At 39.7% G+C, this 21,160-nt stretch overlaps 1 protein-coding gene across 1 annotated transcript in view; it reads left to right on the forward strand.

The window, feature by feature from the left end:
* Nucleotides 1-20,397, forward strand: part of ltk (leukocyte receptor tyrosine kinase) — a gene marked incomplete at both ends in the record, with an annotated part of 35,884 nt that extends 15,487 nt beyond the window's left edge. Inside the window, 23 exons of the mRNA XM_079458637.1 lie at nucleotides 96-245; nucleotides 1,499-1,599; nucleotides 1,853-2,013; nucleotides 2,468-2,562; nucleotides 3,369-3,488; nucleotides 3,580-3,754; nucleotides 5,993-6,143; nucleotides 6,235-6,366; nucleotides 6,585-6,741; nucleotides 7,239-7,421; nucleotides 8,820-8,918; nucleotides 9,482-9,634; nucleotides 9,728-9,841; nucleotides 13,849-14,035; nucleotides 14,199-14,289; nucleotides 14,383-14,447; nucleotides 15,539-15,668; nucleotides 17,593-17,690; nucleotides 17,802-17,894; nucleotides 17,985-18,086; nucleotides 18,332-18,466; nucleotides 18,557-18,647; nucleotides 19,438-20,397. Of these exons, the coding sequence (XP_079314763.1) occupies nucleotides 96-245; nucleotides 1,499-1,599; nucleotides 1,853-2,013; nucleotides 2,468-2,562; nucleotides 3,369-3,488; nucleotides 3,580-3,754; nucleotides 5,993-6,143; nucleotides 6,235-6,366; nucleotides 6,585-6,741; nucleotides 7,239-7,421; nucleotides 8,820-8,918; nucleotides 9,482-9,634; nucleotides 9,728-9,841; nucleotides 13,849-14,035; nucleotides 14,199-14,289; nucleotides 14,383-14,447; nucleotides 15,539-15,668; nucleotides 17,593-17,690; nucleotides 17,802-17,894; nucleotides 17,985-18,086; nucleotides 18,332-18,466; nucleotides 18,557-18,647; nucleotides 19,438-20,397 (3,743 nt within the window). The remainder of the gene's footprint in view (nucleotides 1-95; nucleotides 246-1,498; nucleotides 1,600-1,852; nucleotides 2,014-2,467; nucleotides 2,563-3,368; nucleotides 3,489-3,579; nucleotides 3,755-5,992; nucleotides 6,144-6,234; nucleotides 6,367-6,584; nucleotides 6,742-7,238; nucleotides 7,422-8,819; nucleotides 8,919-9,481; nucleotides 9,635-9,727; nucleotides 9,842-13,848; nucleotides 14,036-14,198; nucleotides 14,290-14,382; nucleotides 14,448-15,538; nucleotides 15,669-17,592; nucleotides 17,691-17,801; nucleotides 17,895-17,984; nucleotides 18,087-18,331; nucleotides 18,467-18,556; nucleotides 18,648-19,437) is intronic.
* Between the last annotated feature and the right edge of the window lie 763 nt (nucleotides 20,398-21,160).

Below are 21,160 nucleotides of genomic sequence, written 5' to 3' on the forward strand. Positions count from 1 at the left end.
GATGATAGTTTTTATATGAAAGATTGCTGATGTGTTCACAGTGTAATTTGTACATTCTCTAATAAGCTTGTGGAACTTTCCTTATGTATTTGCAGGCAATTTACCTTTGGGTTCATACTGTTCATTTGAGTCAGATATGTGTGGATGGTCGGTGTGTAATACCCAATCCTCTTGGAAACTAGTGAGTAGCGAAAAGCTGACTGAAAGCACTGATCTACTGGGTTCAACGCTGCAAAACACAAAAGGTAAATGTGGGAAAAGCTTTATTAATATATACTTGTGTGTATATATACAGTATAACTCTATTTTCAGGGCAAGGGTGTTTTTCTCAATCTTTTTTGAAGTTGTGTGCTTTTAATGTTTTGAACATGTTTACAATGTGTTGGCCAAAACAGTGGTATAACGACAAATTGTGTGGGTAAATTTTTTATTCCGTTATAAATAGTTAATAATGTTATTGTAAAACAATTATTATTATTATCAATATTTATTTTATACTGTATATACAGTATATAGGCTAAGTATCTGAAAATAGAAAACTAGACACATGCTTCAAATTTAAATACTGGTTTGATATTTCTGTGCATTACAGTACCTTTTACATTTATGAATTGTTTTGTAATTCATAATTGTTTCAGGAAAAAATGGTCATTGAGTGGCATGATTGAAAACCTTTGGTTTTGCTTGTGTCACACAGTAAGTAAGATAAGTAACATCAAAGGTTTTTTACAGATCAGGTAAATGGGCTTGGGTTTTGCAAAAAGTCTGGTTTGAGACACAATTCTACCACAAGGTGATTTAGCCAATGTTTCCCAAAAAACAGTTCTGTGACCCAAAATGAACTGTGTGTGTTCATGGACACGTTTTTGCCAAACTTTTGTAATCTCATCATATTAGGGTGAAACAGGGACATGTAACCAATGTTGTAACCAGGGAACCAATGTGTATAAAAAGACAAGGTTTAAATATCTGTATGCATTTTTAAACATATGAATTGGAAAGCAGTGATTTTAGTTATGAATGCGACCAGGGGGATTTTTTCATGCTAATAGTGCATTCCAAATAATTTCATGGAGAGTACCGTTGTGCTGATGCCATCTGGAATTGTACCACGATAGAAATGATATATCCTTGAGAAAAGTCTGCACTGTTTTAAGGGCTTTAGTAGAAAATTCCTGTATTATGTAGCTTAGTGTGATATATTGGTAGAATGTGTTGGAAAACTAAAATTCACATCTGATGCACAATTGATATATTTATGGGTTATGATGTATTGCATTTCAGCTGTAGCTGCATGATTTATTTCAAGAAAGAAAGCAACTAGCTATTGTTATTCGTGAAACTAAAACCTCTCTGAAGTATTGTCTGTGCTGTTTTTGAGGGTTGCAATACTTTAAAACCCATTTTGGAGATTTACAAAAGCCTCTATTGAGTTTTTCATTTGTAAGCGGTACAATATCTGAGCACTCTGTGGAGTATTGACGTTTTCTCGCCTCAGGGCATTTTCTTTTCCTCAAGGTAAGAGGTCACAGTGATGAAAGCGATGTGTTGGTTCAAAGCCCTGCTTTTCCACCAACTATATCCAAACAAGGATGTCAGGTAAAAGTTTAGATTGTCAGTCAAGGGTTTGTGAGGACTATTAATGATGTGTGAGTGAAAAGCATACAAAAAATGTATTGACCTAGGGTAAACATTGGCTTTTATTAACCTTTTTTGTTATACTAGTTGAAAATTCTCTTCACCACCTGATAGCAATCCGTAATAAAAGTAAACTATGTAATGTAACCTAACATTTATGTCTTCATTTGTGTCTGGTCCTGTACTTCACCGGTTGCTGTTGTTTTCTGTGCAGTTGCGCTTCTCCCTGTATCTGTATGGAGACTTCAATGGATCGATCGTTCTGTCAATTGTTGAAAATGGAACTTCATCACCTCCACTTGTGTGGAAGAAATCTTGGAAATGGAAAGATAGCTGGCAGGATGTCAATTTGCAGATTACAAATATCCTAAATGGGTGAGCATGGATAGAGATAATATCAGATTGATTTGCAGTGAATTAGGAAATGTACACAACATGGACAAAATAAAAAGACACCCATTTAGCACGAATTCACATTATATGTGCTTTATGATTATTCTATTTCCAAACCATTAACAGGGAGTTGGTATGAATGTTTGTATCTGAACAGCACCGGCACCCATTCACTTCTATTGTATAGACACAAAACCAAAGTGAAAGGATGCCAGTAACCAACATTCTTCAAAAAAAAAAATTGTTTTAGAGTAAAAAGTCTTACAGGTTTAACATGACATGAGGGTGAATAAATGATGACAGAATAGTTATTTTTGGGTGAACTATCACTTTAATGGTTGAATCGAAAGAGCTAAAATTTTGTAGGAAAGGAGTGTTCAACGACTTTAAGCCATGTGTTATAGTACCAACAGAATTTGTATTTTTTTCACTACAGGTTTTGTATTAAAGTGCAGGTGATGGGGACATCTGGCTCTAAGGCAGACATGGCTCTAGATGACATTTCATTAAGTGCGGGATGTTTTGAAACGGGTAACCTTTCTCCCTCTCACACACGCATACAGTAAGTTTGTATGTACATGTTTACCATAAAGCTGAGGATATGTGGCATGCATATGATATCCAGTTACCAGTGGGTAGAATTTTCTCATAATGTTGTTTTGATAATGGGGAAACTGATAACAAGACCTTTTATTTGCTTTTCCATTCCACAAAACATAAAATATAAGCGTCTCTTTAAAGGAGGACAACAAGGGCTGTTTTCTCAGACGATGTGGATATAAAACACATCTTTACATTGCTTTATGAAGTGACGGCTCTGCTCATCTTTTTAGCGTGAGATCAGATGTAATATGTTTGATACCCAGTTGTCATTCTTCAATGGCTTTGTTGCTCAGTTCTAGGAACATGTTACGAATCTGTTAAATATTTTGCAAGAACAATAGTTTTCACTGTTAACAATATCCCGTTTCCCTTATGTAAAGTAAACCTTTTATCCCGTTGGTTGACCAAAGAAATTGTCAGGCCTGTTAAATGAAACTCGAGCCTCCAACAAAACTCAAGATGTATTGTCTTTCTTAACGTTATTGCCCCTAATTCTTCTTTTGTAAAGTTCATGACACATACAGTACTGTATGCTCAAGCTAAATCATCTCTGTTCTATCTCTCTTTCTAATCCGGTGATTGCTCTTCTTTATGTTTTGCTCACTGCTCACAGACATAATAAACAGTATGAGCTGGGTTGCCCTGAATCAATTTACCACACCATAATGATCCAATCAGTTAAGTTTTTGATCCTTTCTAATTTCCACTTTTTCTGTCCATGTCTGATCTTGCAGATTTAAATCAATTCGTTGTGGATAAAATACCTTCACAAGTCCAACTTACCAAAGACCAAAATTTGGACCCCGGCACTGATTTGGATGACAACGTCCCTCTTCCAGAGCCCATTGCATCAGGTTTAGTGTTTTTTTACGGCTGATATAAATGCTATCACTTTAGAAAGAAGTACATGATTTACGGTACCAATTAATTGTGTTTTATTTTCAGATGTGTCCCTAATGTCATGGTTGTTCACTTCCTGTGGAGCATGTGGACCCCTTGGCCCGACTCAAGCCCAGTGTGACAGCGCTTACCGCAACAGCAACATCAGCGTGGTGGTGGGAAAGGAAGCTCCTTTCAAGGGAGTTCAGATGTGGAGGGTGCCAGCCACCCAAATGTACAAGTACGTTGAGAAACTTTATAAACACTATACTGAAAGAAACAACATGATCCGATGTGTCCCTGTTGGTCTAGAAAAAAAATCAATTACAGCACATGCATTTAAGGACCCCTCCCTTTCGAAGCACTATGGGACAAAGCTGACGTCACGTTTTCGCTTTTTTGGCGATAACTGATTTAAGAAACACGCTTTGTAGAGCAGTTTGTCCGTTAAGTATAAACAGCATGACGAATTCCATGCAAGGGGACCCGTGGTGTATGTAGATAGAAATAGCTCATTCTTAGGTAGTAAAACAATGTATGCTTCATAATGTAAGGTCTTTATTCACCTCTGAGCACATAGTTATTTATATTAAATTGCATTTCTGTCAATAGATCATCCAAAACATTTCACACTTTTGTGTAATCTTCTGTGATCTAGAGATGATTTGTGCACATAACTGGTGAAACTTAACCACTTGTTATACCTGAAAAGTTGATTGACAGATGTCATATATTGTCCAGGATGAATCAGTATGAGTCATTGAATGTGTGATCTGATCACATGTTGACTCCACCTGTATTTAGTGTTTTTCTTGTGTGATCGGATCAACTGAGATCCACCTGGGTCTTTAGTATGTTGGAATTTAAATGATGAAAGACTTTTGGGTAACTGTTCCTTTAATGTAGAGTTGGTTTTTCATAACTCTCTGTTTCTCATCCTGTCTGTGTCATGATCCTGCCTCTCCTTGTCTTGGTTTTCGAGTCTTGTGGCAGGATCATGTCAGTCCCATGTGTTTTGTGTGGAGAAAGAGCATTGTTTTGGTTTAAGAAGCCATGCTCTCTCTCCAGTGTCGCGTCCTTTAGTCCCGCCCCCTTGTTTCCCCGGTTAGCGGTCCATTAGTGTTAGTCTTGTCTCCAGCCCTGATCCATCTTTCCCTTAGTGTTTCATCCTTGTCACCTGCCGCCACTCTCCCTGTGTCATCAGTCCTTGTTAGTGTTTCCCCTTATCAAGCCCCAGTTTCCCTCTGTCTCTTGTCGGTTCATTTTGCATTTTGCACACTTTGCACATTTACCCTTCGGCTGTCTGGATTACCCGTGTTCCTGTTCCCTGGACTCAAGTTTGTGGACTTAGTTTGTTATTCTTAAGACCTTGTTTGTTTTGTCCCCCTTCTGGGAAGTTTTAGTTTTCAGTCTTGTTTGTGTTCATGTTTTCCCCATCGAGGGTCTTTGTTTTGGATTAAAGTCTTGTTGTTCGACACATGTCTGCCTGCGCTTGGGTTCTGTCCACAACCATAACAGTCTGCTCTTCCCCTTTTCCTCTGTCTCATCTCTGCAAAGCAGCAAGATGCATGACTCACTGGCTCTGGGCACGGATAAATGTCTTTTTGAGATTCTTGAGCGAAGTGCTTAATCTGGCCCCTGTGTAGTGTTGCCTTTGAACTGATTTTGCCATGCAGGAGGTGAAAATATGTCACATTATCTGTCGGATGAAGCTACTGTACATGAGATTATATAATATCAGACTGGAAACCAGATATCAGACCCAGGCAGTCCCTCATTTGAATTCCAGGGCTGTGACATTTTCAGTCAACCTGAAATATGAATTCTCAGAGACTTTATTTATTACCAATACTTGAAATAATATCCAACAAATAGAGAAGGCGTGGCTCTTCATAGACCACAAAATAATTGTTTTATTTAAATTTTCAAGTGAATATTGACAGTTATGGATGTGACAATTAATTTCCCGGACAATGGAAAATCATGCTTAAAAAACACAACACGTGTTTTAAAACTTTAACAGAGACTTCACATAGGTATTTTGACATCTAATCTATCAGTTGGTCAAAACCTTTGGTAAAAACTTTATGATTTTATTGCATTGTTTAATGCTTATCACCGATTTATAAGTCATTGTGCAAAATATATCCAAACTTTTACTTTCCCTTAGAATATTACTTAAATCTTTTTAACACAAATATCCCCTTTCGATCTGCTGTATATTAAAGTTATACATTTCTGTAAATTTAAATAGTAGGTAAGATTACATTTAAGCATTCTGCAGACGCTTATACTAAGCAAGTTACAGTGCATTCAAGATTTCACGATGTTCTCTGGTCCACAGACCCTTTGATGACCTTTGTGTTGCTGAAGCAACATGTAAAGCTTCAGGAATACTTACCACCGCATCCCATACATACAGTATATAATTATATTGCTGAATAATTGTTAATAAACGCATGACGAACACTTTATTCAGGATTTCAGCATATGGAGCCGGAGGTGGTAAAGGAGCGAAGAACCATAACAAACGCTCAAATGGTGTATTCATCTCAGCTATCTTCAAACTGGAGGCCGGAGATATACTCTACATCCTGATTGGTCAGCAGGGGGAAGATGCCTGTCCAGGGGTAAGTGATAACATTCTTTATTCTTCATTACCGGAAATCAGTCTGGGCCACATAATGTATTTATTACTACCTCCCCTTGCCTTTTTCACAGAGAAATTCCCTTACCCATAGCATCTGCCTGGGCGAGTCTTCTGTTATTGAAGATGGTCTGGACAGTGACGGCTCAGCTTTGGAATGGGCAGGAGGTGGAGGTGGTGGTGGGGGAGCCACGTACATCTATCGAGTAAGATCTTTCTCTCTTTTCTTGTTTGTTTTCTATCCATCACACATATGTCACACTTTTGCAATTCCCCTCGAGGGGGACAGCAATGTGATAGTGCCTGTCTAGACAAGCGTCTTAGAGACATGCTGAAATAATTTAAAATTGTCCGAATTGGAACGGTGAAGGAAGCCAACTTTCGGGGGATTGAAGTCAACTTTCTTTTGGATGTCCGGGGACAGATGGAGAATGAGGAAGCTGTCCCTTTGCTGATTGCAGCGGGAGGGGGAGGAAAGGCCTACCTAGAGGAGCCGGAAAGCAGCCTGGAGCAGATGTTCCTTGAACATTATGAGAATGAGATGACAGCCGCTGGTGTCAATGGCAAAATTGGAGCAGCAGGTCTTTTTCAAGCACATCTCATTACAATATTTTGAAAATATCATTATTAAATATGATATACATAAATATTACAAATTAGATTTATGTCGGTCTTTACTGTTTAAGATTAAAATGTATTTTCTTATAATGCAGTATTTTGTGGTTTAGAATCAGATGAAGGGTCAAGTATTATTCCGGTAAATTCCAACTAATCACACATTTCATATACGAGAAATTCCATTAGCTACCAACCAGGAGTTTCGTGATGTTACAGCTGTTTCAATTTAGCCATCAGGATCTCACTATCTTTTAAGTCATGAAGAATGTTTTGTGGGACAGACATCTGGAAGATGTTTTTTACGCTATGGTCCCACAATATTCCACAATGTTTTTTCAAATATTTTTTTACAAACACGCAGAATGTTTCCCACTCAGACTAAAATAAATTTCCAAGAGGTCTGTGCGATACTGACGAAAAATATGCGATACTGTGTAAGCAATGGTTTCTTTGAGTTTAGGTGGAGGAGGAGGATGGAACGACTCAACTTCTGACAACAGGGCAGGAAGATCTGTTGTTGAAGGAGGGCAAGGAGGCACCTCCTGCCCCCAGGCTCTGGACAATTTGGGATGGGTAACACCAGGAGGATTTGGGGGAGGGGGCGGTGCGTGCACTGCTGGAGGGGGTGGTGGAGGTTACAGAGGTGAATTTCTATTAAAATGTAAAAACACTTCATCCTACTGGGTGTTCACCCAGGAATAGTTCACCCGAAAATGAAAATTCTGTCATCATTTACTTACCCTCTTGTCATTTCAAACCTCTATGACTTTCTTCTGCAGGACACAGAAGAAGATATTTTGAAGAATGTTGCTAACCGGCACTCATTCCCTTGCATTGGTTTTGTGTCCGTACAATAGAGTCCGTACACTGTTTGGTTTTATCAACATTCTTCTAAATATATCCTTTTGGGTTCAGCAGGAGACAGAAAGTCATAAAGGTTTGAAATGACAAGAAGGTGAGTGAATTATCAAAGTATTTTCATTTTTGGGTGAACTATCGCTTTATTTGGAGTATTCATATTTTGAGCTTATTTAGCAATACTGCGATGAGTTGATAACTTCAAATCTCATTGGTTCCTGTCTTGGGCCGGAATGTTAATATAACTAGTCGCAAAAAGAGATTTCAAGCTATCACCTGTTGCCATTTGAATTTATATGCACTTGTTTTGGTTTCAATTTTACATTTAAAATTATACATCCAGCATGGAGGTTGTGTAAAGCAAGGGATAGTTCACCTCTAGGTGTTCAAACCGAACGCGAATGAAGCGTTAAGCACGAGTGATTTACATGTTAAGTCAATGCAAAGACGAGATGACCTACTTGTGGTGCGATCCCCGCGAATGAGGTGATTGAGCGTTCGCGTGATTTGCTCATCAGGACCTTTCTCTAGTTGGGCCGTGATTATTTACATTTAGTCATTTGGCAGACGCGCTTTTATCCAAAGCGACTTACAAAGAGTTCGGGGAGCAATAATATGTCATACAAAGAGCAATAGTACAATAGGTGCTTATACAAAGTTAGTTTCAACAAAAGCTAGACCAATACCTGTTGAGAGAAGAGTGTTAGTGTACGTTTTTTTATTTGTCTGTCAGGTATTCGCCGAAGATGTGCGTTATTTGGAAGAAATTATTATGACTTAGAGAGCCGGCAGAAGCCCCTCCCATGACGCGAATTCAATTAGTGGGCTAAAGTCAGTCACACCTCCTGGACTTTCTTCTAAATAACGCACATTTTATCCATAATGCAATGAATACAGGCCTATAGTTCCTGCACATTTTTGTTTTTCTGAATTGCGTGAAATGGCTAATAAAAAATAAGTAATACAAAACGATTATGGCCGTGACTAGTTTCCTGAGTGACAGTGTTGGGGGCGGGGGGGGGGGGAATCTGTTGATTGTCTAGTGCCAAATAAACAGAGATGGACAGGAAAAGGTGGTCTCGCCCGGGGTGCAATTCAATATAGAACCGCCACTGATGTTTTATGGTCCAAGGAACAATAAACTGTGATTTACTGATTTATTCTTAATATAACCTCTGTTCAGGTGGAGATGCACGTCTTTTTGATGGCATCACAGCAGATGGACAAGATGGAGTCTCCTTTGTCCACCCCAGTGGGGAGATATTTCTTCCACCACTGGCAGGTCAGGCTTTAGCTAATTTTCATTATCTGTCACTGAGAATGAGTCTGTCCTAAATTCCACAAAACATAATTCATTGAATGTTGAATCAACCTTGAATACAACCAATTTAACATTGTTTCAACGTTAAAAAAAACTTGTGAAAGATAATAAGATACCTTATGTGAATGATTGAAGTTGGCACCACAGTGTTTTACTTCAAGTGTGTTTGGAGTTAAAAGCCGGAGTCCAGACTGAATGTTTGAATTAGGACTGTGGCTTCAAAGCTTGCAAACTGCAAAAGCACCATAAATATATTTTATAGTTCATACTACTTGCCATATATTCTACTTTTATACTGCTTGCCCTAAGTATCCAGAAAGCTCCACAACCTGCTTATTGTTATTTCAAGGAAAAGTTCAAACATAAAAACAGTGTGAAATGACATGAGATTTAATAAAATATAACAGAATTTACATTTTTGATTGAACTATCACTTTAAAGACAAGATGATCTTTTAGACTGATCCACTGGCATTCAGTTCCAGTGCAATGCAGTACTGATGTGTTTTTTTCATTGTGTTCCAGTCATGGATAGTCATGGAGAGGCTGTGATAAAGGTATATCTGAATTGTAGTCACTGTCAGATGCAGAGCTGTAAGCGAGATGAAGAAACCAAACTTATCTTCTGCTTCTGTGACAACGATGAGGTGCTCGCACCAGACAACGTCACTTGCTTAGGTAGATAAATACAGTATGCTCATTTGTCTCCAGCTGTCCAAAAGCTGACAAATAATACCAAATGTTATTATTCTCATACTGTTGATCCCTCAGTTCTCCCACTAGGGTCTGTGGCAGATGGGCCCCCGTCCCTGATATTTATCCTGGCGGTGATCGTGTCCACAGTTGTAACGGGTGTTGTTCTGACCTGCGCCAGCCTCACACTCAGTAAGAGACTCTTTCAGTTCTGCATCAGCTCTGTGCCATCAACCTTCCATCGACTCTGACATGCCCCACTTACAATCTAAATATGACGCTACAGGACAGATTTAGTCATGTAAAATTATACTTCCCAGATGAGCAAATACAAAAGCATCAATGCTTTTAAAGCTGCTAGGAAGAATAATTGCAAGGATGAAAATTATAGCGAAAGTGAGTGGCTTTACTTTTCTTCTTTTTTTTCTTTTTATGCCCCAGAATTATTTTGAAAGTAAAAGTCTGAAAATTGCATAAGCCACTGGGCATTAGTGGAATGTAGAAAAGGCTTGAAATTAAAAGCTTGAAAAATGAGCAAAGTTCGATTTGAACAAAACTGTGACACGAACAGAGTTTAGGGACAAAATTGTGAAGCCAGACCAAATTTGATATAGCACTTTAACGCTGTGGGAAAGTATCAGTTGAGGCACCAGGGTTCGCGTCATAAAATTGAAATATCGCATATTGACAGAAATGTTACATAAAGACCGTATAAATCATTTTCCCCTTACACCAATGCTAAATGAATAAACTGCAATTTATATGATATAATCACCAAAATGCTTTATTCTATTATTGTAGCATTTCTATTGAAAATGAAAAAAAATATTTTGTATTTTTATTTAACTGCTTGTTTTTAATATTGGTGGTCAAAAACCAAAGGAGACAATTCTAATACTGTACCTTGCTTGTTTTTACCCTTACTGTTGTAATAGGAATAAGTAGGGAAGTGAGATATGGACTGCTATTAACCTTAAAACGCGGGCTATTGAAAGGGCTTCCAAATAATGAGTGCACATAAACAATTAAGCCAAATCATTTTTGAACTAAGCAGACTCTCGCCAATAGGCTTTTTGTATTTGCTCATTGAACATTATCTTTATTAATCGCTGCTATTTACCGCCTGTGTTTTGCACTTGCTAAAAGTTTTTTCCAGAACAGGACAGCGAGGGAATATTGAGGGTGTTGTAACACACTCTCCCTTTAAATGTGAGAATATTTTGGAATAAATGAGGATATTATGAAGCTTGTTTTGTATTACAAAATATTGGTTTATATACATAATACCTCCATTGCACTGGTGACTGTCCATCATACGGAAGAAATTAGGCCTTGAAAAGGGAAAATCCTAACTCTATTCAATTTCACTCTAAATGTATACCCAGTGAAATATTCTTAAGGGTTTTTCCACCATCGCGCCGAATCGTCGATGTTGCTTAGTCGTTCCACTCTGTGACGATCCGGGCCAGCCATAACATTTTACATATATTACATATAAAAAAAATGGAATGGTTAAATACATTTTTTATATTCCACCGCAGGGCTGATAACGGAAATCTTTAGAATGTAAACACAAAGTGTTACGCAGTGCCTTGGTAACACAAGACTGAGCTGTTACATCTCTGCACGCATTCTATTAGCACAATTCAGCTAGACAACTGTGCCGAAAATTCCAAGAGAACAGTTTGTAATGGTGCCGTGTCGAACCAGACTCACCTGGAAACATAACTGTACGCATTCTAGATCAAGATTAGAATTCGGTTCGGCACGATGGTGGAAAAGCGCTCCTTGAGATTGGTATAACTGGAAAGAAATCTCTAGACGATGGCTTTGGATGTACGTGCCTGGCCCAAAGTTAACTTCTGGTTTCTGTTTGGTTATTGGTCTGCTAGTAGTTAGTAATAAAACAATTTATTTTATATGTAATTTATATTAATATTAATATTTTGTATTATTTTTATGGTATTAAATTTTTTTTAAAACTAAACAGTTATCCACTGTCCCCTGGAAGTTAAGTTTGGGCCACATTATGTTTGTTTATATAATTGTCGCTGAAACATATATTTGCTATAAACATTACCAAGCATATTATCTTTATTTTTTGTTTATTTTAATTATTTAACTGTTTTTAATATAATCTTGAGGCCTCCCTTGTACATTTGTTAAGGCCACGTGTTGGGCCCCGGCCCCTTGGTTGAGAAACACTGCATAGAAGTATTGATAAGAAAGAATTGAAAGTACAGAGATTGTGAAGCTGCCGTCATGCCCTATGTTGCATGTTGCAGTGCGCATCCATCTTGAGAGAAAAATACTCCGCTGCTATCATTGTTTTGATATGTACCGTTCCTTATTTTGTTTGATACATGGAGAAATCGAAAGTGAAAGAACCATGGGCTTTTCCTGAACGACTCTGCATAATGCTGTAGCAGTTTTTAACACAGCAAGACCGACCTACAATAGTTATATTTCCTAATCAAACGACAAAACACTGCATTAAACACACTATAGCTATCCTCCCAAGATGGCGGAAACATTCAGTGCAGTGTGACGTTGATTAATAAGCTCTATAAAAAAAAATACATATAGCCTATTATAGTGATAATACTTATAATTACTTTATGAAATATTAATTACTAATATTTTTTAATTCAAATTAGAACCGTCTCATGTTTGGCTTCTGTTTCTTGCCTTTGGGATGTAAATTTTAGATTTCATATCACAGCTATGAGGTGTAAGCCTGTGTTTCAGATCTGTTCATTTCATAGCCCAAAACCCTTTAAAAGTGGCTGAGGTGTGTTTGTTGAACCAATAGTATATCAGACGCATTTAACTACAGACTCGCATACTAAAATGGAAGTCATAAATATTGACGAAGTCATTGCATTTATTTTGTTGACAATGCTTAATATCGGCTGTTCCCTTATGTTTAATATTTGTATATGTTTAATGCATATAAAACATATTTTGTTGGACTTAATTCTGCTCTAACTGTAGAATGCTTGACATGTTTTATTTTAATCTTTGTAAGATCAATAAAGACATACCATAACCCAAATCCGCTGCAACAGTACTTAATAAACATAATAAAGGGGTTCATTTACTAAACAGTCAGGTCACTTTTGCTCCCACTATTTTAATATTCAGATGAGATGTTGAGAACTGGATCACATCAGTGAAGCGATGCAGGAAAGCCTGCTGCATCCTTCACAGCCCAGCTCACAGACCCACAAAATTGTGAACTGCACCACATAAGTCATGAAGTATTAACACAATACAATCAGAATTATTCATATCACATATCAGGTTATTGTCAATACTGGTATAGCCTTTGTCCTTGTAGATACTGTTTCAAACTCATTTCAATATGTCATTAGCAAAAATTTCTATTGCAAGCCTTATGCACAAGCCTAAAACATACTTAAGGTCAATCTACTGTACAGCAAAAAGCAGAGCAAGATTTCTGGATCCTCAAGTTGCAGCGCTCCACTGGACGCTAACTGTAGCTTTTCCCCTGAGCTCTCCCCCATGCAGGTTTGTAGTCTTTGCTCGGGTCGCGCCCCTCTCACCCCTAATCGCTGGTCAACTTCCCGCCGGCTTCGCTTCGCGCCACTGCGCCAGCAGCCTGATGGTAAAAGGGGACCTCTCACCTCCACGCAGCGCCCTCCCTGGCAGACTACCAACCTGCATTGGGGACACGGGCAGCCTCCGTTGAGGGTGAGTTCACCCTGCCCCATTGCTGATTAAAAGGCCCAGAGCTTCAGTCCTTGAAGGAATGTTTGTGGTTTTTAATTCAAATATATATATTTTAATTTATTTATTTATTTTTTAGTTTGTGTAAAAAAAATTAGTCAATTAACAACTCATTATCTTACGTTATTGTTTATTCAAGAAGCACTCCCAGTTCTCGGCAGTCCTTACCTAAGGGTCTTGGCGCACAGAAAAAGCACATTTTCAAATTTTAATAGAACTCCATAGGGAGAAATAAGTGTACTTGGTTGTTCTGCGTCTGCGAGTCAGTTATGTTGGAAAAAATATGTTAAAAGGCTATTTAAACTTTACTCATCCATTTTGTGCTTTTAGACCAACAAACATGCAAATGGTGGATTTATATTTTGCATAATATAAGCATTCGCAAAGACCCTCAAAAAAACATGTCATTATTTGTCTGATTTCCGGTGTGTTGTTATGTCTCATTGCAGTATATTATCGTAAGAAGAACCAACTGCATGCGGTCAGGATTCGTCTGCAGAGCCCAGAGTACAAGCTTAGCAAAATTCGTTCCTCCACCATTATGACAGATTACAACCCCAATTACTGCTTCTCTGGCAAAGCAGCCTCGCTGAGCGAGCTCAAGGAGGTCCCACGGAAAAACATCACACTCCTCAGGTACTCTTCATTTAGATATTCATACACAAAGATAAATAAATATTTAACCAATATGTTTTTATATCTGATTATGTCTTTAAATGTAAATTATGTCAAATGATTGAATCTATGTTTGCATGTTTGCAATGTTTGCATCATGATGGGGTTTGTCTGGGGTCTACAGGGCCTTGGGTCACGGGGCATTTGGGGAAGTATATGAAGGACAGGTGTTGGGTATGAAAGGAGACAACACATCTATGCAGGTTGCCATTAAGGTGAGTGTTCCCAGACTTGTATTTGCCTTTGAATGCTAATGTTGTCTGTTCGTAGTTGCTTTTAATTGGCTCTGCGTTTTCTCGCTGTGACAGACACTTCCAGAAATCTGCTCTGAACAGGATGAAATGGATTTTCTTATGGAGGCCCTTATTATGAGGTAAACATGGCTACAGTTGTGATGGTCACACATGTGTGGGACATTATCATTCCAGTCCCATTCTTTATTGAGATTAAAAGTGATTATTTTACTTGTTTGTTTTGTTTAGAGGGTTTACATCTGTTATTGCATCTTCTATAGTCAGGCGACAGATGTCTTGTAGATACTGTATTTATAATAACTGCAGTATTATTAATAACAAACATTATCAGTAGTATAATAGCCACAGTCAATGCTGAATAAGTTGCTAAAGTGTTTACCAATTGGGCCACTATTGTTCATACAGCATCCTACTGTGACATACAACAATGCAAAAATGTGCTGCCTTTAGTTTTTCTAATACAATGCTGAAGATTATTAATACACCAGTGTTTTAACATATATTATATTTTACTTTCCTTCTAAACCTATCTTCATATTTTGTGGTTTAATTTTTTTGCCATAAATTATTATTATTAGTCACCCTTTATGTTTGTCACTAGGTTTTGGAAATAACTAACCAATAAAAGTTTTTAAAAACCAATACAAAGTATTAAAATTGCTAGTAAACTTTCAAATGATTTACCATTTTTGTCAAAGTGTTTTTCCAATTTCCAGAAAAACAGAGGTTTTAGAAGGTCAGCAACGATATTTAATAGGATAGTTCACACAAAATTGTGAAAGTTATCATGAAAATTGTCATAATATACTGACTCTCGTGCCATTCCAAATCTGTACACTTTAAAAAAAAACTGTAATTTAACAGAATTTTATTGTTTTATTTTACAGAATATGTTCCTTGTATTTTTGCATAGTTAAGTGTAAAATAACATATAAACGTTTCCCATAAGTCTTTTTACAGTTTTTATAGTGTCTGCCTTTCAGAAATTCAAAAGGAATGTTGACGATTTATAGTGAATTTACACTAACATCCTTCCTTACGTTAAATTTAGTTTTTCTAAGATCAAAGAAAGGCATACAGGTTTGGAATAACTACGATATTGTGCATAACGCAAATTTTAACACATATTTAGAAAAGAGCTGTGGATCTGCTGTACTACACAAGCGCACAAATCATTTGGATCTGTTTTTCCACTGTTATGTGTCTGCAGTAAATTTAACCATCAGAATATTGTGCGCTGCATTGGAGTCAGTCTGCAGGTCCTGCCCCGCTTCATCCTGCTGGAGCTCATGACGGGAGGCGATATGAAGAGCTTCTTGAGACTCAACCGACCCAGAACTGTGAGTCTGTGTGTTTGGATCAGTTGGTTAGAGAATGGCGCTAGCAATGCCAAGGTCAGGGGTTCTCGATCCCAAGGGACTGCACATAGTCAGAAACAAATGTGTAGTACAATGTAATGTAAGTCGCTTTGGATAAACGCGTCTACCAAATGCATACATTTAAATGTAGATCAGTGGTGTAGTCTACATGATACTTAGGTTTATGCAGCAGATGTTACAGAAAATTAGCCCGATGAGGCTCATGCTACACTGTACGTGGGGTCTCCCTTCATCAGATGTGGAGGATATCCCTGAGATCCCGCCTCCAGGCGGTCGAGCTCATGATGTGACTGACGCTTTGATGTCAGCCATGCTTGCCCCCATGCATTTTTGGTTTCTGGGGTCGGAGCTTGGTCAAAAGCAGTGCCCTTTTTCCTGGAGTGCATGAGGAGCTCACTAAGTCACTGGAATGCTTCCTTCTCGGTGCATTCCAGGCTAGAGGGCTCGGTAGCGGTGACTTCCCTGGATGGTGGGGCTACGCACCTGTGCCCACAGACAGCTGCCACCTGGAGTGGTTGACCTAGAGTTCCGTCCAAGGCATGTGAGCTCTCTTTGACACTCGCGTCGAAGGCTTACAATGCCGTTGGATGGGCCGCTTCCGCTCTCCATGCCATGGCAGTCCTCCCCGTGGGGAGAACCCACAGAGTTGCTTGATCGGGTCAGTATTGACCTTCTTACAGCAGAGACTAGAGCGTAATCTCTCCCCATCCACGTTGAGAGTGTATGTAGCTGGTATTGTCGCTCATCACAATCTCATGGAGGGTAAGTCTCTTGGTCAGCACGACTTGATCACCAGGTTCCTCAGGGGCACGAGAAGGGTGAATCCACCTCGACCACGCTCCGTACCCTCTTGGGACCTTAATGTGGTCTTACAGGACCTTGCGTCCCCTTTTGAGCCCCTCAGAGATGCCAGTCTTTCTCTTCTGACGATGAAGACCGCACTCTTGGTGGCGCTCGCCTCTATCAAGAGGGTGGGGACCTTCAGGCATTCTCCGTGTCCCAGGGGTGCCTAAAGTTTGGGCCCGGAGATTCTCACGCTGTCCTGAGACCTGGTTACGTGGTCAAGGTTCCCACCACTCCCTTCCGGGACCAGGTGGTGAACCTGCAGGCAACCTCCAATGTGTTGTGTCCATTACACGCGCTGCGCCTATATCTGGACCGCACGCAGAGCCTTAGAAGCTCTGAGCAGCTCATTGTTTGTTATGGAGAACAGCAACCGGGAGGGCTGTCTCCAAACAGAGGTTGGCTCACTGGATTGTTGACGCTATTACCGTGGCATACCAGTCCCAAGATCACCCGTGCAGGGCTCCTCTGGCAGACATTTGTAACGCTGCGGGTTGGGCTTCGCCCTGTACCATTGCAAGGTTTTTCAATTCTGAGTGGAATCAATGTCAGCCCATGTCCTAAGCGCTATCGGCGTGTAGGACGGGCACCTGGTTTGGGCTAACGCCACTGTCCGTGATGACCGTCAGTACAGGCTTCTCAGTATGACCACTGCTAATTCCACTGGAATATTACGTCTCGCAGTAGCACTCATTTGTGAGCTCCACTTGAGGTTGTGTAACTGCTCAGCGCCGTGGCATGTAGAGTTAGATCCCCAGTCAGTCTCTCAACACAAAGTCAAGAGACCGACTGATGGGGAACGTCTCGGTTACGACTGTAAACTCTGTTCCATGATGGAGGGAATAAGACGTTGTGTCTTCATGCCACAACGCTTTGCCGAACCGCATAAGTGGTTCAGCTGACAAAAAAATGCAAACCCCTGTGTGGTGTATCTTGTGTATCTTGTGTATTAGTGTGTATCAATTTGTGCTAGATGTTCAGTCTCTTTGCAAAGGAGACTAATATTTGACCACTTTATAGCTCTTTGTATCTTTTTTCACAGAACCAGCCCTCTTCTTTGAGTATGCTGGAATTGCTACACATGGCCAGAGACATTGCACTCGGCTGTCGCTACCTAGAGGAGAATCACTTCATTCACAGGTACATACTGTACAAGCTGCATGAGCCTTTACTTGTCTTTTTAAGTGAAATCTCCTATTAAACATGTGTATCAGCGAGTCATATCAAATTTCTGCTTTTGGTGCTCTTCAGAGACATCGCAGCGCGTAACTGTCTTTTGACCTGTCCTGGTCCAGACAGAGTGGCCAAAATTGGAGATTTTGGGATGGCTCGTGACATCTATAGGTGCTTTCATAACACATATGACCTCATTATTTGCTATGTTGCATTTCAAAGTATAGTCATCTATATTAAATCATAAAACGTGCATTACAGGGCAAGTTACTACAGGAAGGGCGGCCGTGCCATGTTACCAGTGAAGTGGATGCCACCTGAAGCCTTCTTGGAGGGCATTTTTACCTGCAAAACTGACACATGGTAAGAACAGTTGTGGTTTACCTTATATTTGTCAGCAGTGGTCAAAAACTATTAGTTTTACAGCTGTGATTATGATTAGAGCTGTATTTGGACTTTTACGTCTGTATTTCTATATTTGTAAAAATATACATTAGTATATTTCTATATTTATAACAATTTTTATAATTGGGTGATGGGTGATTTTTTTCATTAGTTCTCAGCTGCACAGAACCGAAATACTATGTGTGTTTTGTCTCCATCTGCAGGTCATTTGGGGTACTGCTGTGGGAGATTTTCTCTCTTGGATACATGCCATATCCCTGCAAAACCAATCAGGAGGTATTAGAATTTGTAACAGGCGGAGGTCGTATGGACCCTCCTAAGAGCTGCCCGGGGCCAGTGTAAGTCACATTATTATCTTTTAATGTACCGGTGACTGAATCTGATCTGTTTAAATACATTTTTAATACTTTAACTTTGTCCTGTTTTAGTTATCGAATTATGACACAGTGTTGGCAGCACTGTCCAGAACATCGACCAAACTTTACTACCATTTTAGAGAGGATCAACTACTGTACACAGGTACTGTAAAACAGATCCTCCTTTGACACATGTACTTTGTTTTACATTCATTTGTGCTTTATTTCCAAAAAAAGGATGAAAATTCTGTCATCATTTACTCACCCTCAAGTTGTTCATACATTTCTTTGTTCTGATGAATACAGATAAAGATATTTGGAAGAATGCTTGTAACCAAACAGTTCTTGGCCACCATAGACTGGGAAGAAAACAGGAAAGACAGATAGACTGCAAAGCAAACAACCAACCTGGAGATTTATGATCTTAAATACAACAATATAAGCATAGGATGCATGTCACAAGAGCTGTTTAACTTGACCACTCATTCTGTGGCATCACATATGCATGCCATAAGTGGGTTTCATTTTCACACACTAATCCAATCCAACCTGGTTTTTAAACGCTTTATTTGTCTATTCATGTCACAGCCCCCCGCCTCGTTTTCGATTTCAGTATGGCAGCGGAGGGAAATCAGTCTATTGACTACCATAGTTGGAAAAATTGCTTTGTTCTGTTAAACACAAAATAATATATTTTGAAGAATATAGTAAAGCAAACAGTTCTAGGGCACTTTTGACTACCATTGCCATTTGTCCTACTATGGCAGTAAATGGGTGATGAGAACTGTTTGGTTACAAGCATTCTTCAAAATATATTTCGCTGTGTTTAACAGAACAAATACATTTATACAGATATGGAACAATCTGAGGGTGAGTAAATTAGGTATTTTTGGATGAACTGTCCCTTTAATTTGACCCTTTTCTGCCCTCTTCTTTTCTGCATCAACCATCAGGACCCTGATGTCATCAACACGCCTCTTCCAGTGGAGTATGGCCCTGCTGTGGAGGAAGACGGTGTCACTGTTATCCGCCCCGAACGATCTCTCAATATGAGTCCTCTTCTAACGGCACACACGTCCCAGGATGGTCGACCTGTCATACCTGGCCAACCTCCACAGGCCCTCAAGCTGCGATTGCAGATACAAAAACCAGCCCAGCTTGCGCAAGAGATAGGAACATACAGTGAAACTCTAGAGCCATGTTGGGCTGATCCTGCACCTGGTGTCTGTCCTGGTCAATGGCTTCAAGTCCCAGACCACCAACCGTGCTCCAGAAGCAGCTCGTCATCAGGTAGCCAGAAGATAAAGAACAAGACTAAAAACTTGTGGAACCCCACCTATGGTTCTTGGGTTCTGGAGAGCTTTGGACGAGGTAAGACAGCCCTGTGCCATACACAATCCATGCCTCCGTCTTGTAACCCCACGTCTACGTCCATTCCGACATTTGCCACAGAGTGTGTTGACCCTCTGGCTTCTGATGCAAATGTCCCTATGCCCACATGTCCCCCTCCATCTACCACGTCCTCTCCGACCACCTTCAGACCTACAGAGCCTCCAAGCCTCGCTTCCCGGAAGGATGCAGAAGGAGGCTCGCTTGCTGCGGTTATGGACTTGGCAAAACTTCATAGCTTCCCATGTGGTAATGTAAACTATGCTTATGATGAGCAGAGCTATGCGACAGAGAGCTTGCCTGTGCTAGCGCCCAAGTCTGCGGAGCCTTGCACCAGCTCTTCAGCCTCTTCTTCACTGGCTGCTCTTGGCCTGGCCACAACCGTTACCCACAAGCCCCTAGTCAAGCGTCACGCTAGCTATGGACATGAGGACGTTAGAAGGTACACCCAGCCTGAGAAACCCCTGAGAGACAGGGATTCTGGCTTTTCACTGTCGGAGGACCTCAGCGTCACCCCAGTGTAGCATGCAGACAGATTTACTTAGATAGTAGTAACTGAGAAAGAACACAGCAACTCAGTTTTTTTTGATTGATCTGGCGTCAGACCAACTTATTTTTATGTTTCGATGCTTATTGCAGTGTGTCATGTAGAATTGGAATGTCAGATTAATCACAGCTACTGGACCACCTCTCTGTAGGAGACAGACTTTGATGTTATTTTGTGGTACACCAAAGAAGTGGCGAGTCGGTGTTAGAGTAACTAATCCGCCATCAACTGGCAGCTGATGGTTTCTATGGATACTTCCACTTGGCTAATAGCAGCCCCTTTACACTGGATGCTCATCTATTGTCAACACTGTGAAAACACATTATGTTCACTTTAAAGACCAAACTTAAATGAGAAGTCCTATGATTTTCTTTTTTCTACTGATTTATTGGTAATTATGAATACATATAGACAAGGGGTTCTCAACCTTTTTGACTCCAAGGCCCCCCATTGTATTCAACAAAATTCATAGCCCCCCCTCCCACTCACAAAAACTCACAATCTTTACCCAATAATATATTTTAGAGCTTGTCGTTAACTAAAACAAAATGTCTATTCATTGTAAAAACGGCCAAATAGTTAGAAAAATCAGCCTCACACAAATGGACATACGCGATTCAACATTACAATCACAGGGGGCTGGAGGGCTGTCTATGGTAGTTCAGAAGTCATCTAAAAGCTGCATTTTACATGCTGTTTCTCGCCATCTCTGTCTTTCTGTATTGCAGGCTACTTTTATG

This window comes from Barbatula barbatula (assembly GCF_947034865.1).
Source record: "Barbatula barbatula genome assembly, chromosome: 6".
In the NCBI taxonomy this organism is placed as follows: domain Eukaryota; kingdom Metazoa; phylum Chordata; class Actinopteri; order Cypriniformes; family Nemacheilidae; genus Barbatula; species Barbatula barbatula.